Here is a 15832-nt window from a genome sequence, read left to right as displayed (position 1 = left end):
AAATACTGAGAAGCATAAAGTCTCTTAGAGGAACCCAGGTACCACTGTTCAAAGGAAAACTAAATAGCTCAGAGGAAAAAAACAACAACAAAAAGCAGAACTAAAAAGTAGCCTGAAGGCCCTCACACGGGGTTTGGCACAGTCCACTTAAAGCAATTTGAATCAGGGAAATTTTCTATGATCTGAAAATTGAAGCGATTACTTGCACTAATGCAACAGGCGTTAGTAAACGATGTACTGCTGCCCTGAGTCAAATGCCTGCCCTGCTCACGTGAATTGCCAGAGCTGTTTTTTGGTGGTAACTGCAAACAAATGAATGGTGCAAAGGCCTTGCTACTCCAAGTGTGGTCCCTAGACCAGCAGTGTCAGCACTGCTTGGGAGCTTGTTATGCAAATTCTTGGGTCCGACCCCAGACCCAGTTAAAAGGCAATGAGATTTTGCATTTTAACCACCAGATCCTTCAGTGATTCCTGTACACATTAAAGTTTGAGAAGTACCTGAAGTTTAACCTTCTGACTGCATTCATTTGCTTAACAACTGTTTTTGAAAATAAAACAATGGCAGCCACCCCTCTGAGTTAGTGTCTCTGGAATTTGTCCCATTGGGGATATTTTTGTTTTTCTCTTTGGATTGTAGCTAATAATAAAGAATGTTTTTCAAGTAAATCAGTGGTTCCAGGTGGTTCTTGGATGAGAGCCCTGTAACACGGCTATAAAAAGCCAGATATTACTCTTATAAGTTTCCAACTTAAGTATTCCCTGAGGCAAATAGCTTCTGCTTAAGGGAGGCAAATAATTTTATGTAAAATAAATGAGTATCCGTGTAACTATCACACTACCTTCACGCCCCATGTACATCAAAATAAGGGGGGAAGTGCCAAAATCAACTTTACTTGTCACATCCTGACACATGAAAAAGGGACTTTCACACCAAAACTGAGACAAACAAATTAATCCACATACCTTTCGTATTACTTAAAATTCTTCTACTGCCAAAAAAAAAAATCCTGCTATATAAAAACACCTCCATTATCCCTTAATTGTTTTTATATCCTTCCCAGGGCTTATAATGTTACCACTGTGATTATCTGATAAATTCTCAATCCATTTACTCCGACCAAGGAGTGAAAGAAAACACAATGGGAATATTCAGTTTTTTGAAATAAGACATTAATTCTTCAGTGGAATTATTTACAAGAAGAGTACTTTCAGGTTCAACTATAAAGTCTCGAACTTGGCATACAATTCTCCAAAGTATCAAAAGACAGAAAAAAAATCCAAGTAAATGTGCTTAGATGTATGGCATTCCAAAGCAAACCTCAGCACATAATACATAGTTGTAATACATATCAACACATAATACCAACCAGTGGAATTATCATGGCTTAACAGACTTTTTTATTTCTTTGCCTTTAAATTCAATGTTTAATGACCACCTGCATCCAAGGTGCTTACATATTCATATCTGACTGACTACGATGGATTGCTATTAGTGAAGGGAAGCAAAATATACCATCCCAAAATATGCCCCTTTGGCATATCGATTATTTGGGGCTGATTATTTTTGAGAGGCTGCAGACACAGGAATTGTCCTGAAAACAGTAGAAATCACCCTTTTGTGAGAGAAATTAACATTTATAAGGGTAATCTCCATTGTAAGGGTGTCTCCCTCTCTGTACCAAGAGGAGGATGACTAAACCTCTAGAAACTCTTATCAATGGAGAAGGCAAGGACTTAAATCTTCATAACAGCCATACCCTTATTTACTGCATTTTGTCTGGTGCCCATAACTGGCTTCTCCCAGTGCTCAACGTCTTATTTCGTCTTTAGCTGGACTTGGAATTTAAGGTGGTAGCTTGGGCCATTTCTGGGAGTTACTCAGTTTTCCTGAGTAGAAGAGGTACACATGTTATTAAACTTGTTTGTTTTTCTCCTATTGATCTTTTATTACAGGACGGTCTCAGACAAGAACCTAGAAGAGTAGAGAAAAAATTATTTTTCCTCCCCTCCGTTAGTTAATCATACCTAGATATTCTGCTTCATGCCATTTGTAAAATATAATTCTTCACAAAGAAAATGCACATCAAACAAAACCAAAAACCTAGCTAAATTGAAATTTCTATTTTAAAATAGACCCTCTCCTCCAGTGTAGCTGAAACACATGGAGAAGAACACAGCCAAAATGAGAAGACTTTTTAAAATTCATGACCTCCAACTTCACCTAGAGCAGCCATACTACATTTCCTCAGTTTACTCAGTCTCCCACTCCCCTGGACAACCGTTTCACTCCTCCTCTCTCCTCCAACCTTCAACCCCAACCTCTGTCCTAAACTCAAGACTCACATACCCTACTGCCTCCATGACATCTCCACCTGAAGTCTGATAACATCTCAAATTCAACATGGCCAAAACGGAACTCCTGATCTTCCCTTCCAAACCTGATCCTCCCCACAGTATTCCTCTTCTCAGTTAATAGCACCTCCGTATTTCCATTTAATCAGACTCAGAACTCTTACTCTCAGATCCCTCAACAAATCTGTCAGCAAACTGCGCCGGTTCTATCCTTCAGAATGTATTCAGAATACAACCCCTTCTCACAAGTTCCACTGCTACCATCTGGTCCAAGCCACCAACATCTCTGGCCTGGTCCCTCTGATAGTCTCCTAATTGGCCTCCCTGCTTCTATTCTTGACCTGATACAATCTCTTCTCAACACAGCAGCCAGGGCGATCCTCTCAACATAAGTCAAGTCACATCAGGCCTCTGCTAAAAAGCCTGCATTAGCTCCCCACTTCACTCAGCGTAAAAGCCAACATTCTTACAATGTTCTACAAGTCTTATAAAACGCCACACCATCCCTGCTGTTGCTCTGACCTCAGTGCCTACTTCTCTCACCCTCATTCACCCTGCTCCAGCCACGTGGACCTCCCTGCTCTTCCCTGACCTCTCCAGGCACATCCCTGCCTCAGGGATTTTGCACTAACTGTTCCATCTGCTTAGAACACTCTTCCCCCAGATAGATGCCATATCTAATTCTCTCACCTCCTTCAAATCTTTGCCAAATGTCATCTTCACAATGAGGCTTTCCTTGATCATCCTATTTAACCCTACAATCCACCCCACATATTCATACCTTCCAGCGCTCCCGATTTGTCTTTACCCTGATCTCATTCTTCTCTCTTCCAGAGTCCTTATCATCTTCTAATACACTTGTTAATGTATGCATTGTATTGATTTTTTTTGTCTACCCTCACCAATAGAATGTCTTCTCAATGAGGTCAGGGATCTTTGTTCTCTGCTGTATCCCAAGTGCCTAGAACAGTGCTTGGTATATAACAGATGTTCAACAAATATTTGTTGAGTAAATGAATGAAATTAAACCTCACCTTTTATTAGTGGATTTATCTGGTTGGGCCATTAACACCACTACGACAATTACGAATAGCCACAGATCATGGGTGTAATCAACATGGAAGTTGATTACAATGCTCTTTCCATATATGTTTAGAAATTTACAAAATAAAAGGATTTCTTTTTAAGCTTATGAAAAAAATTGACAGTGCTTTCTGTGAAATAAATGTCACGTCTCTAGTTTTTAGAAGACAGCATAAGGAAAGGGGGAAAAAATCCCTGCATTTTGTTTCTGTTTCTAAGCTACTTAATAGTTGTTAAATATGAGAGGGTGTGGAGAAAAGGGAACCCTCCTACACTGTTGGTGGGAATGTAAATTAGTGCAGTCACTATGGAGAACAGTATGGAGGTTCCTTAAAAAACTAAAAATAGAACTACCATATGATCCAGCAATCCCACTCCTGGGCATATATCCAGAGAAAACTCTAATTCAAAAAGATACATGCAACCCAATGTTCATAATAGCACTATTTACAATAGTCGAGACATGGAAGCAACCCTAGTGTCCATCGACGGATGAATGAATAAAGAAGATGTGGTGTACACACACACACACACACACACACACACACATATACACATGATGGAATACTACTCAGCCATAAAAAAGAATGAAATAATGCCATTTGCAGCAACATGGATGGACCTAGAGATTATCATACTAAGTGAAGTAAGTGAAGACAGAAGAAAGACAAATACCATATGATATCACTTATATGTGAACTCCAAAAAAATGATACAAATCAACTTATTTACAAAACAGAAATAGACTCACAGACATAGAAAACAAACTTATGTTTACCAAAGGGGAAAGGAGAGAGGGATAAATTAGGAGTTTGGGATTAACAGATACACACTAATATATATATAAAATAGATAAACAACAAGGTCCTACTGCATAGCACAGGGAATTATACTCAATATCTCGTAATAACCTATGATGGAAAAGAATCTGAAAAAGAATAGATATATATGTATGTATAACTGAATCACTTTGCTGTATACCCAAAACTAATACACTGTAAATCAACTATACTTCAATAAAAAAATTGTTTGTTTTCAACCCAACCAAAAAATGGGCAGAAGACCTAAATTGACATTTCTCCACAGATGGCCAATAGGCACATGAAAAGATGCTCAACATCACTAATTATTACATTATACTATATATATTATATATATAACTATTATACACATAACTGTATCACTTTGCTGTACACCAGAAACACAACGTTGTAAATCAACTATACTTCAATTTTTTAAAAAGTTGCTTATTTTGAAGAACAAAAAATAAATAAATAAAATTGGCAAAAAAAGAAAAGTTGTTAAATATATTACAAACCACTTCATCACTGGGCCTCCAGCTTCCTCATCTGTAAAACAAAGAAATCTGACTACAAAATCTCTACCTTTTGTAATTACAATAGTTCAAATATCCAATCCTAAAATTATTTAGGTCCTCTTTTTTCCTAAGCATTGACCTAACACATTTAATCTCTACAGGAGAAATTCTGACTCTTTAAGGCATGATTTCATGCTGTTTTCTCATTTCTAAATTTTCTTAATTTTCATGATAACATTCTATATTTGAGTTTGAGCTTTCAATTAATATGGTACTGCAGGAATTCCTCTCTGAAGCAAAACTGTGATCTAGATTCGTCACTTGAAGAGCTAGAAGGCTGATGTTGGCCTGCTGACCATATCCATGTCAGATCTGGTTAACCGCCCTTGTTTTTACCAGCTGGGGAGCAGCACTTACCACCTCCTTCTTGTCTTCCTGGAAGTGTACATCCACAAACATTTTTCCAACAACATAAGGGAGGGTACTTTCAATAAAGTTGACACATTTGTCCCACTGAGGCAACAAAGTTGTGGTACCCTGGATTACCTGTGGGAGATAATCGATCCAGATTGAGCTTCACTTGGATAAAACCAACGACTGAAAAAAAGTTCAAACAACCTGAAGGAAACAGTCTACAAAACACTGCAGGCCCCAACCCATATACATGTGTCAGATAGTAAACCAAAGGTAAAATCGGACGAAGAAAAATATTCTGCTTGTCCCATTATATTTAAAACTAAGTGAAAATATTTTAAGAGTGGATAATAATGTATTCCTCCTTTCCTTCCAATTTTCCCCATTAAACAAAGGATTTGGACAATAGCATAGCTTTTCTGCAGTTAACAGGGATGTGAGGGGATGCTGTCCAAGTGTCCAGATGGTAGTTAATATCTACTGAGAACTAAAGTTCCACCAAGAAAGGTCTAACATCAGTAGGTGATCAAGCTCCTACCCAGTGAGGGTTTCCTTGCTCTGGGAAGTACACTCACAAGACAGACCAGGAAAATATGCCCACCATGAACAACCCAGGAAGCATATTTACACTGTGTCATAACAGAACACACTGGTGACCAAGTATAAAATAGATGTCAATGTTTTTCTCATCTGTCCCAATTAAACCATTTCAAGAAAACACTTACAAACAAGTAAGGAAGTTCCAAAGCAGGACTTGGAAGGCTCAAAGGTTTACTCTTGGGGGATGAAAGCAAAGAAATAAATATCGTTTAAGTTGCCCTTGCAGGTTGGGAGTTTGGAGCACTCAAAATGCAAAGTGAAGGCAGACAGCAAGGGAGGGAGGCTCTGAGAATGGTGGCTGGAGGCATCCCTTGAACGATGTTAGACCCAGGTTGTTGGTTCAGAGCAAATGGGATTAACAATGAAGTTCATCTATTCTTCCTCTACTTTCTGATAACACAACCACTCTCAGAGGTAAGGAATGAATGAATCTATTTTTAAAACTTCTAGAGAAAGAGATCCTACAATCTTCTTTGGCGATTCAGTATTATATTTAGCATGTTATGCTCAAGAAACATCCCTTCATACCTAACCTCAAATTTTCACACACTACTTCTTACACCTCTCTATTCTCTTCACAGTGGGGGTGGAAAGCAGCTGGGTACCATCTTTTATGTGATCCATGGGAGTTAAAAATACACACAGACACATATATATAATCTACCTTTTTTGTAGCTTAACCCTTTGATATGACCTCAACATATATAGTTGTTTTATGATGTTCTCTATAAAGCTCAATACTCTAGTGACTTTAAGGGCCAAAATGTATCCAAAATAATTGTGCTACTACTCAAGAGTAATGACCCACTAAGAACTTCTCTACTTATCACTTTCTCTAGTAACTAAAATGTCTGTTAAATGAAAGTATAGCTTACAAAATTTGCCATTACTTAACTCCAAATTGAGATAAAATTAACTTAAAATATTTTTTAAAGTCACAAAATTCTTAAATGTAAAAAAAAAAGCCACAAAATCCTTAAGTCCTGTATTAGTAAGAGAATTACTCAGACAAAAGCCTCTGAAACAAAGAGTAACACCTATGTAAGTTAAGAGGAGAACAAGAGTGGGAGAGGAGCAAAGATCACAGAGCTGGGTGAGGAGGGGGAGAAGAAAAGTGTTTCAGGCAGTTGAGCCACATCTCAGAGGAGACTAAATTTAGGCCTCTTTGGCCTAGTAGAATTAGGAAAAACTAAAAGACCGAAGATCAAGGTAGAGTTAAAGACAAACCTCTACCCCTAAATTAAAGATGAAACTTTACCACCTAATACTTATATCATGCATATTTTGAATATTCAGAATACTGAAAATGAAAGACAGTTACAAATATACCACTAAGAAATATTAAAATTATAATTACAGTGACCCACTTAAAAACACTGGGGGAAAGGGGAATAAACTGATAAGAAGGGGAGAGCGAAAACAACATGGTGGTCCCAAGTATTGCCCTCAATATCTCTATATAGCCTCATCAAAGAAGAGCTTGAGTGTACCTTACTGTATGTAAGGTTTACCTCAATAGAAAGAAATAAAGCCAAAAAAAAAAAAAATAGAGTTCGAGCTGCAAAACTCCCTCTGTTTAAACAATTGGATTGTTTCATCCAATCCCTGAAGATGATTTTTATTGGATTAGTTAATATACAGACTGTTCCGGCATGTGAAGTTATCCAGTGATGTAACACTGCAATCTTCTTAAAACGTACCCGTGAGAATTCCAGCCACCTATACTGAAAGCGCCTGCTTAGGTTTGGAATTCTGGAATAAACCATCCTCCACACCAAATAGTTGGCAACTGTCCTGTTAACAGAAAGAGAAGCACATTTGTTGTGTTGAATTTGATATCTGATGCTCTGCAGAGCACCCTGGGAAAATCTGTTGGCAAAGCTCCATGGAGGGACCTCTTGCTCATACAAAACTGCAGAACTTTCACTTGAGTAATGACATAAGATGATACAGTGTCAATAAGCTCAACCAAAATTGGCTTGCTTTTCACCACCTAATACAGATAGATGATATGAAAATTCCAGCCCCAGGCCTTAGCGTGAACATTTTGCTTTCCCACTCAGGACATGGAGTCCACTGTTACCCAGCCTTTCATGTCTAGAAATTGTCAAGAACTTCCAATTATTAGGTGACTTGATAAAATGCAGATGAATTCTTACCTTTTGGAAACAAAATGCAATATATTGGCTAATACCAATTATGTAGATATGCACCCTGGCTGCAAACCTACTAGATGTGGGAGTTTGGGCAAGTCACTTAAGCTCGTTGATTTTATCTCTGTCATACAATGAGAATGATCCCTACCTTATAGGGCTATTGTGAAGTTAAAATAAGTAACAAAATGTTTGACAGAGTAAATTCCAGTTTTCATTACTGTTCACTTCCAAATATATGAACAACCCCATACGCTCATGTAATGTCCATAATACATATTTTTAAAAATCCGTTACATTTTCTTAAGTGTTGCCTTTTTTCTATAAGCAAAACATGCCCTGACCTTAGAAGGATGTGTGATCTGAGTTAATTTCTAACTCAATAGTGATGATGAATTTTTAATGACCCATCCCCTCCCAGCTGTGCCATTACCATGGTGACTAATAACACACATTCCTGAGATGGCTCTCGGTCAGCCAGTCATGTGAGAGCAGTGTGACATGATGATGGCAACTGGCCCATCAAGAACAACCCACACTCTCATTTGCGTGGCATCCTAACCCAGTGGATATGCACTCTTAGCAATTAAATGTATTTCAGCATACACACCCAAGATATGTATAGTCATTTTAATTTATATAGAGATATACTAAAGGACTAACATATCAGGAACGTTTTTCACAAATATAGAAATAGACATTTTGAAAGATAAAATGAAATGAAGATATTTTCCAAACTCCTTAGTTAATCTTTCAAACACTTTTAATTCTTCAAGACACATTATCCATATAGGATTAGGTTAATACAATGACAGTCAATGTAAATCAACATCTCATATGGTTGTCTTGAGTATTTCAAAATATTTTGACCATATCCTTCCCAGATCTGGTTAGAACACCATTGTTTTTACCTTGTCATCTGGCCAACCAAGATGGCGTAACTAGAGTGGGCGAAGGGCCACTTCTGCCATTTTTTTCCCATTCACTTGTGCTTATACAATTAGTAATAGCTTCAATTCCTGTTTCTCTACAAGAATTTTTTAAATCACTTGTCCATTTTGTGAGGATTAAACCAATAATAAAATTCATAAATCTACAGGTATATGTAAATGACTTGAGATTATTTTTAATATATGGAATAAAGACTAACCAGTGAAGGTAACACTGTCTTGCCTCATATGTGCCATGCAGATCAAATGAAGGGTCCATGGCCATCTATATAGCAAAACTCAATATAGCCTAGTTATTTTTTCAATGGAAAGAATAAAGAGATATAGAAGTTCTAAAAGTTTCTTCTCAGACCCAGTGGATCTTGTTGAGGTACGCACACTTCCCCTCGGAGACCACCACTCTCATCAGCAAAATCTAGCCCTTGTCCATGCTCTTTTGAGGCACTATAATAAACATGTAGTTTTAGGTCATTCCTTTGGACCTTTTGAGTTCACATCCCTAATCCTGAGAAAGACAAGAAGTGCTCACTGAGCACCTACTGTTGGCCAAGTATCGTCCCAGATGCCATGAGGAATGTAAAGAAATAGGAACTCAGCACCTACATTCAGAGAACTTAGAGTGTAGCTGGGGGACACGGAACTTCAGATTTCAGCTTGTTCGTGAAAAATGGGGTTTTTAATTGAACGGGATACACGGTAAGCACATAAGGAACCCTTCTTTCATTCACTCATTCAGCACATCCTGAGCACCCGATATGTACTAATAGTTCTAGGTGCTGGGGAGATGGACAGGGGAGAAAGCTATACCCCTGATCTCCTGGGTCTTTTAGCCAAGCAGGGAACCAGGCAAGCACAGAAATAATGATCTGGAGACCCCAGCACCCAAAAGTGCATGCCAGACCCTGGGCTGGGGAGAGTGCACACCTCAACCTGAGGGGTGAGAGTAGGCCTCGGGAGAGGGACGGGGCTTGGGCTATGAAGGCTTCAGGGTGTGAAGCAGGAACATGAACTGTGGACAGGCTGAATAATGCAGGAATAGCTTCTGTGTTGGAGGGGATGCTGAGGGCCATCACTCAGAGCTATAGGCAGAAAGGCCAGCTACAGCAGGGAACACACAGGCTGCAATTAGGGTCCAAAATCTAGAATGTTAAAGGGGCAGAGCCCAACCCTAACACAAGGTCTGTATGTTCTTCAACCTTAAAATACTGCTTTTGGGCTGTGAGAGCTATGCTGGCTCCGTAAGCAGAGATTCAAAGGAGGTCCGTGGCCAGCAGGTACGCTTACGTGAATTCAGAAGCTATTCCCTCAAGGGGTCTGTGATGAGCCAGATCAACTGGGGAAGTTGTTAGGATGTGGCCTGATGCTGGCGGTAGAAGAGGCAGCATGATGCAAGTATGTTGGGGTTTTAGATTTTTCGGCGTTTCCTGCTCCCTTAAAATCACACCGCTTAAGGCATCCCATATTATCTATAACTCCCACAGCATTGCTATAGGAGAGATGTTATTGTACGCATTTTACATAAAAGGAAACTTGACGCCTACAACCATTAAGTAACGCCTCATGATCCCATAATCAGTCGGTCTCCAACTTAGTAGAATCACCTGGGGAGTTTTAAAAGTCCAGATGCCCAGGCCACTCCAGACCAATTAAATCAGTATCTCTAGGGTGAGACCCACGATAAATATTGTTTTTAAATCCCCCCCAGCTAAGTCCAATGTGCAACCAAGTTGGAGAACAGGTGTAATAAGCAGTGGAGGCTAGACCAGACCAACGTGTGTCTGACTCTTAAAGCCTCTGCGCTTTTCCCCATGCCACACAGTGAGGGATTAACACCTCTAGTTCCACAAAGATTTCCTGTCCAGTCACAGAGACCCCAAAACACTCCGACAACCACACTTCACAGAAATCTGAGGGTATGAAGAAAGAACAGTGTGTGAGGCCTTCATAAGCAAGGCATGACCGAGACGATAGCACACAAAGACCTCTGAGAGCTGGAAGACGGAACCGGGGAAGCTGGCACGGTGAGGCAACGGCGCTGATGCGCTGCCCCAGCGTGCTGTAAGTACACCGACAGAACGCTGGGGAGCACAGCTTGGGGGTGCTAATATTACCACGCCAGGAACAGATCTGACCGTAACGACTGAATTACTGCCACTTAAGGCTCAGATGTATCAAAAAACAAAAATAAGACTCGGCAACAGTCCTTGAAAAATAACACATCTTTTTTTTCAAAAAGCATTTTTAGCAGTATGGTAATTTCCCCAAATGGCAATAAATAAAGTAGAGGAAAGCAAAGCATCTCAGGAGAGAATCCACCACTAAGAGAGCAGCATGAAATCATTTCCCAAAGCCTCTGACTAGGAAGATTTTTTTTTTTTTAAGAAGATTTTCCTGCCCCTTGCTTTCAATTGGTGACAGCTTACATTTGTATTGCATTTAAGAGATCATAAAGACCTTTTTTGATCCTCATGATGATGCTATGGGGTGGTTATTATTATTATTCCAATTTTCAGATAAATAAAACAAAGGTCAGAGGTCAAAGGACTTATAAGTATGGGTCAATTCCAGGACTAACATTTGGGTCTTCAGATTCCACAGCTTGCATTTGCTCCTCTGAGTCAAGCCACCTGAGGTAAGCCAAGCAGGTACCTCTCGAAGGTTCTCAAAGCCAAAGAGACCTTCCTAAATCCTAGAGGCGGCCCAGAGGTATGCAGCTTCACCATCACCTGAGAACTTGTTAGAAAATTCCTGGGCCTCCCCCAAGATCTACTGAATCAGAAACTGTTGCCTCTTTTTTTTTTTTTTTCTTTTTTTGGATGCACTGCACAGCATGTGGGATCTTAGTTCCCCGACCAGGGATCGAACCCATGCCCGCTGCAGTGGACGTGCGGAGTTTTAACCACTGGACCGCCAGGGAAGTCCGGAAACTGTTGCCTTGAAGGCAACATCCAAGTTAATGCTAGTCCCATCACCCAACATGCTCAACATCCCCCTTTTCCACTCTCCCCTACCTGGAAAATTCCTCCTTATCCTTTGGGGTTCTGCTCCTATGTCACCTCCTGCACAGTGGGCATTGGGCCATCGGTTAACTTTTAGAAATTTTTAGGAAGTATCTTCTATGTGAGAAGTACCATGCTAGGCCTTGAAGTTACAAAAGCAATTACAGGAGTGCCCACCATCAGATACTCACTGAGTCGTGGAGATGAGGGAGAGGAGCAAACCAGAAAATTAGGTAAGTTCTTTGATATTTTGCTCCTGGGCACGAAGCTAGACTATATTGCCCAGCTTCTCTTGCAGTTAAATGGGTCATGTGGCTGAGTTCTGGTCAATGGAATATGGGTTGAAGTGACACATTCCACTTCTAGGCCTTCCCACAAAACCTCCTTGCAATCCTCCACTCTCTCTCTTTCCCCATCCACTGGCTGAATGGAGAGGATTCCAAAAAGCCAGAGGAAGGCAGAACCACAAGATGGAAGGAGCCTGGGTTCCCGAGTCCCTACTTGGAGGAAAGCTGCCTTACAGGGACACCCATGTTGGACATTCCAGGAGCAGAGAGTACAATTTTCATTGTACAAGCCAATAAGAGTTTAGAGGTGCTTATTACAGTGATTGGTATGTCCTGACTAATATAGTAACTAGGGAACCCAAGGGCACATTTCCTTGACCACTCTTGTGCCACAACACAAGTGAGGATCAAAGATGATTAGCAGTCTAAAAACCATACTGTGCCATGCAAATAAAGTGTTATCAAAATTCTCAAGAAGCATATAGTGTTTTGAAATCTCATAAACATACACAGAATACAAGTTGTTTTTGAGGAATTGGTTGCTGAAGAGTAAACTATGTGACAGAGATTTGGTTTTTGTCTTTATTTAAAACTGAAGCTTCATAACATCTGCAGGTCATTTATGTTATGTACATAATGTCTGCAGTTAATTTTTCTATCTATATTTTCTTACACTATAGTTCACTATGTTTACATCTGTCTAAGTTATCATTTTGTCAAGAACCAGATTAAAGTCTTCCTCCAATCATGGTCTTTCTTGGTCCCTTTGTCATGACAGGTCCTGCAATTCTAAAGTGTAATCACCACCAAAGAGATTATCTAATACAGTAAACCAAGGCCCAATCTATCCCCTGATTGTAAATTATGCTTTTGTGGAAATAAAATTAATACAATTTCCAAAAGTACCTACTAATTTACAACTGAAGATAACACAGACACTAGAAGAAACCAACTCACTAGGTGCTGAAGGATGCATATACAGCATGGCAAATTCCATCTTTCAACAGAAATTAGCACCACCATTTAAAATGTGCTGAAGTAACTCAATGGCATAGGAGTACAAAATCATTTGGGTCATATTTTATAGTATTTCAGAGCTAGGAAGTACATATGAAAAAGTTTTCTAAAGCAGTGAGTCTCCCAAAAAACTAATCATAAGATTCCTGGGGTGCTTGTTAAAATACAGATTTCTGGGCCTCACCCCAGATCTACTGCATCAGCCTCTAAGGAGGAGGGCCCTTGGAATCTGTATTTTTACCAAGGGCCCAAGGTGATGCTGCTGGCATTACTGGTCCACAGACCACACTTGGAATAGCAAGGCTCTACCTCACAAAGAATCTGAAGTGAATTTATTATTTCTACTCTCGCTTTTCTGCATGTTTACTTTTCTGTATGCCTTCTTCAATGAACACATATTGTTTTTATCATAAGAAAATAGCATCTTAAAATGAACAGCTCTTCAAAAGTGTCTAAGTGTTTTCATAGGTGGGGATGGATGCTAAATTTTATTCCTAGGACTTCTGCAGGTGCCTTTTTTCCAACACAAGTCCTGGTAACATAGCCTTGTCTAAGTCCAAATAAGAAAGTATGATTTTTAATCATGGCCCGGCAATTAGCCTATTAAGCTGTCTTTGTGAACTATTTGACCTTCCTGTGCTTCATTTTCTGTAGTCAAATGTGAATGGCTTCATGAGGATGTAAAATTCTCTTTCCTGATCTAAAATATGACACAAGTCAACCCATCTATGAAACAGAGTCACGGACGTGGAGAACAGACTGGTGGCTGCCAAGGGGGAGGGGGTTGGGGGAGGGCTGGAGTGGGGGGTTGGGGTGAGCAGACATGAGCTTTTATACATGGAATGCATAAACAACAAGGGCTTACCGTAGAGCACAGAGAACTATATTCAGTATCCTATGATAAACCATAATGGGAAAGAATATAAAAAAAAGAATGTATATGTATGTATAACTGAACCACTTTGCTGTACAGGAGTAAAACACAACACTGTAAATCAACTCTACTTCAATTAAAAAAAATTCTCTTTCTTGGACATTTTTAGCATTTCCTTGTTTTGTAGTGCTAAAGGAACAAAGCAACAAATTCTAAAACATTCTTTAAGAAAAACCTGACAAGGCCTTCCCTGGTGGCGCAGTGGTTGAGAATCTGCCTGCCAATGCAGGGGACACGGGTTCGAGCCCTGGTCTGGGAAGCTCCCACATGCCATAGAGCAACTAAGCCCGTGTGCCACAACTACTGAAGCCTGCGCGCCTAAAGCCTATGCCCCGCAACAAGAGAAACCACTGCAATGAGAAGCCTGCGCACTGCAACAAAGACGCAACGCAGCCAAAAATAAATAAATAAATAAAAGAAAAACCTGACAGTTCCTGAAGTTGTTTCATCAGTCCAATTTTTCTACAGTTCTCAGAGTGATCTTATGTCTTTTCAATACTGGTACTTTGGTTTATTGCCACAAAGTGACTTAATGGCTTAAAAGAAACCAGAAAAAAACAGCAAAGGACCAAGAATGAACTGGGGGAAAACAAAGATGTTCATATAGAAAGTTCAGAAAATAACATCATTATATGACTAGTTCCCAAAACTAATAAACAATTTAGGCTTTTAGAGAGAAAATATGGAGAAAGACTAGAAATAAGGGGCAAAAACACTGCGTATTTGTTGTCATCATAGCAAATAAATTACCCCAGATGATGGTTTCGGCCCATTTGTCACAAAGGGCACCACGACTTTCCCTAAGACTCTTTTGATGTAACTTTCTTTAAAAACAGTTTTCAAAGGACATGAGACGGAAGACGTTATAATTTAAAAGGAAAAATAAAAGTCACAGTAAAATGCACAAGGAAGCTCTTACTTCTTCCTCTCAGAGCCTAATATCCTAAACAAATCCTTGAAGTACTGAGGGACACGGACCACCACATTCTCTGAGGGGCCAATGTCTTTCAGTTCAGGGTAGAGTCTGACATCGATGACCTTCTTGATGAAGTCCAGCCAGTCAAACTGAGGAGAGAGAGAAAAAAAACATAGTGAGAAAACCTCTGGGGGGCAACAATCAAGGAGAAAGGCAAATAGAGTCAGCTGAACGTAATCCACTGCTTGTGACTTCAGACCAAATAATTAAACATTCAACTGCTCAAATCTAGAAAATAAATTCCTGATCACTGCCACCCAGACCAGACCTACTGCCTGAATCGTAAATGGAATATGTGCTCTGTACCGTCTGCGTATGCACCACACATGCACACACACACTCCCCCAGTAACGTGCACACTCGCTCCCCTGGCCCCTCCAGCACTCCCCCTGCCTCCTCTACTCTCCCCCTCCCTCTCTTCCTTCCTCTCCCTTCTCTCCTGAGCTCTCCCTCCTTCCTTCTTGCACTCTCCCTCCCTCCTGCGCTAGCCCTCACCTCCCTTCTCCCTGCACGCTCCCTCCCTCCTGCGCTAGCCCTCACCTCCCTTCTCCCTGCACGCTCCCTCCCTCCTGCGCTAGCCCTCACCTCCCTTCTCCCCGCACGCTCCCTCCCTCCTGCGCTAGCCCTCACCTCCCTTCTCCCCGCACGCTCCCTCCCTCCTGCGCTAGCCCTCACCTCCCTTCTCCCCGCACGCTCCCTCCCTCCTGCGCTAGCCCTCACCTCCCTTCTCCCTGCACTCTCTCCTACTC

The 15832-nt window shown here is 40.4% G+C and overlaps 1 protein-coding gene across 4 annotated transcripts in view; it reads right to left on the bottom strand.

Annotated features, from left to right (window-relative positions):
* PHEX (phosphate regulating endopeptidase X-linked) overlaps positions 1–15832 on the bottom strand; it is a 196099-nt gene that overhangs the window by 121277 nt on the left and 58990 nt on the right. For 3 of the 4 annotated variants that reach the window (XM_082375621.1, XM_082375622.1, XM_082375620.1), the window contains 3 exons: positions 15027–15172; positions 7468–7561; positions 5171–5299 (listed from right to left, as the gene is read on the bottom strand). In XM_082375621.1, the coding sequence (XP_082231747.1) occupies positions 5171–5299; positions 7468–7561; positions 15027–15172 (369 nt within the window). The remainder of the gene's footprint in view (positions 1–5170; positions 5300–7467; positions 7562–15026; positions 15173–15832) is intronic. The other variant, XM_082375623.1, reaches the window with a different exon arrangement.

The sequence above is a fragment of the Balaenoptera borealis genome (genome assembly GCF_965194805.1).
Source record: "Balaenoptera borealis genome assembly, chromosome: X".
Lineage (NCBI taxonomy): Eukaryota > Metazoa > Chordata > Mammalia > Artiodactyla > Balaenopteridae > Balaenoptera > Balaenoptera borealis.
Note: the sequence above shows the minus strand (reverse complement) of the source record. Positions and strands in the feature narration are given on the sequence as shown.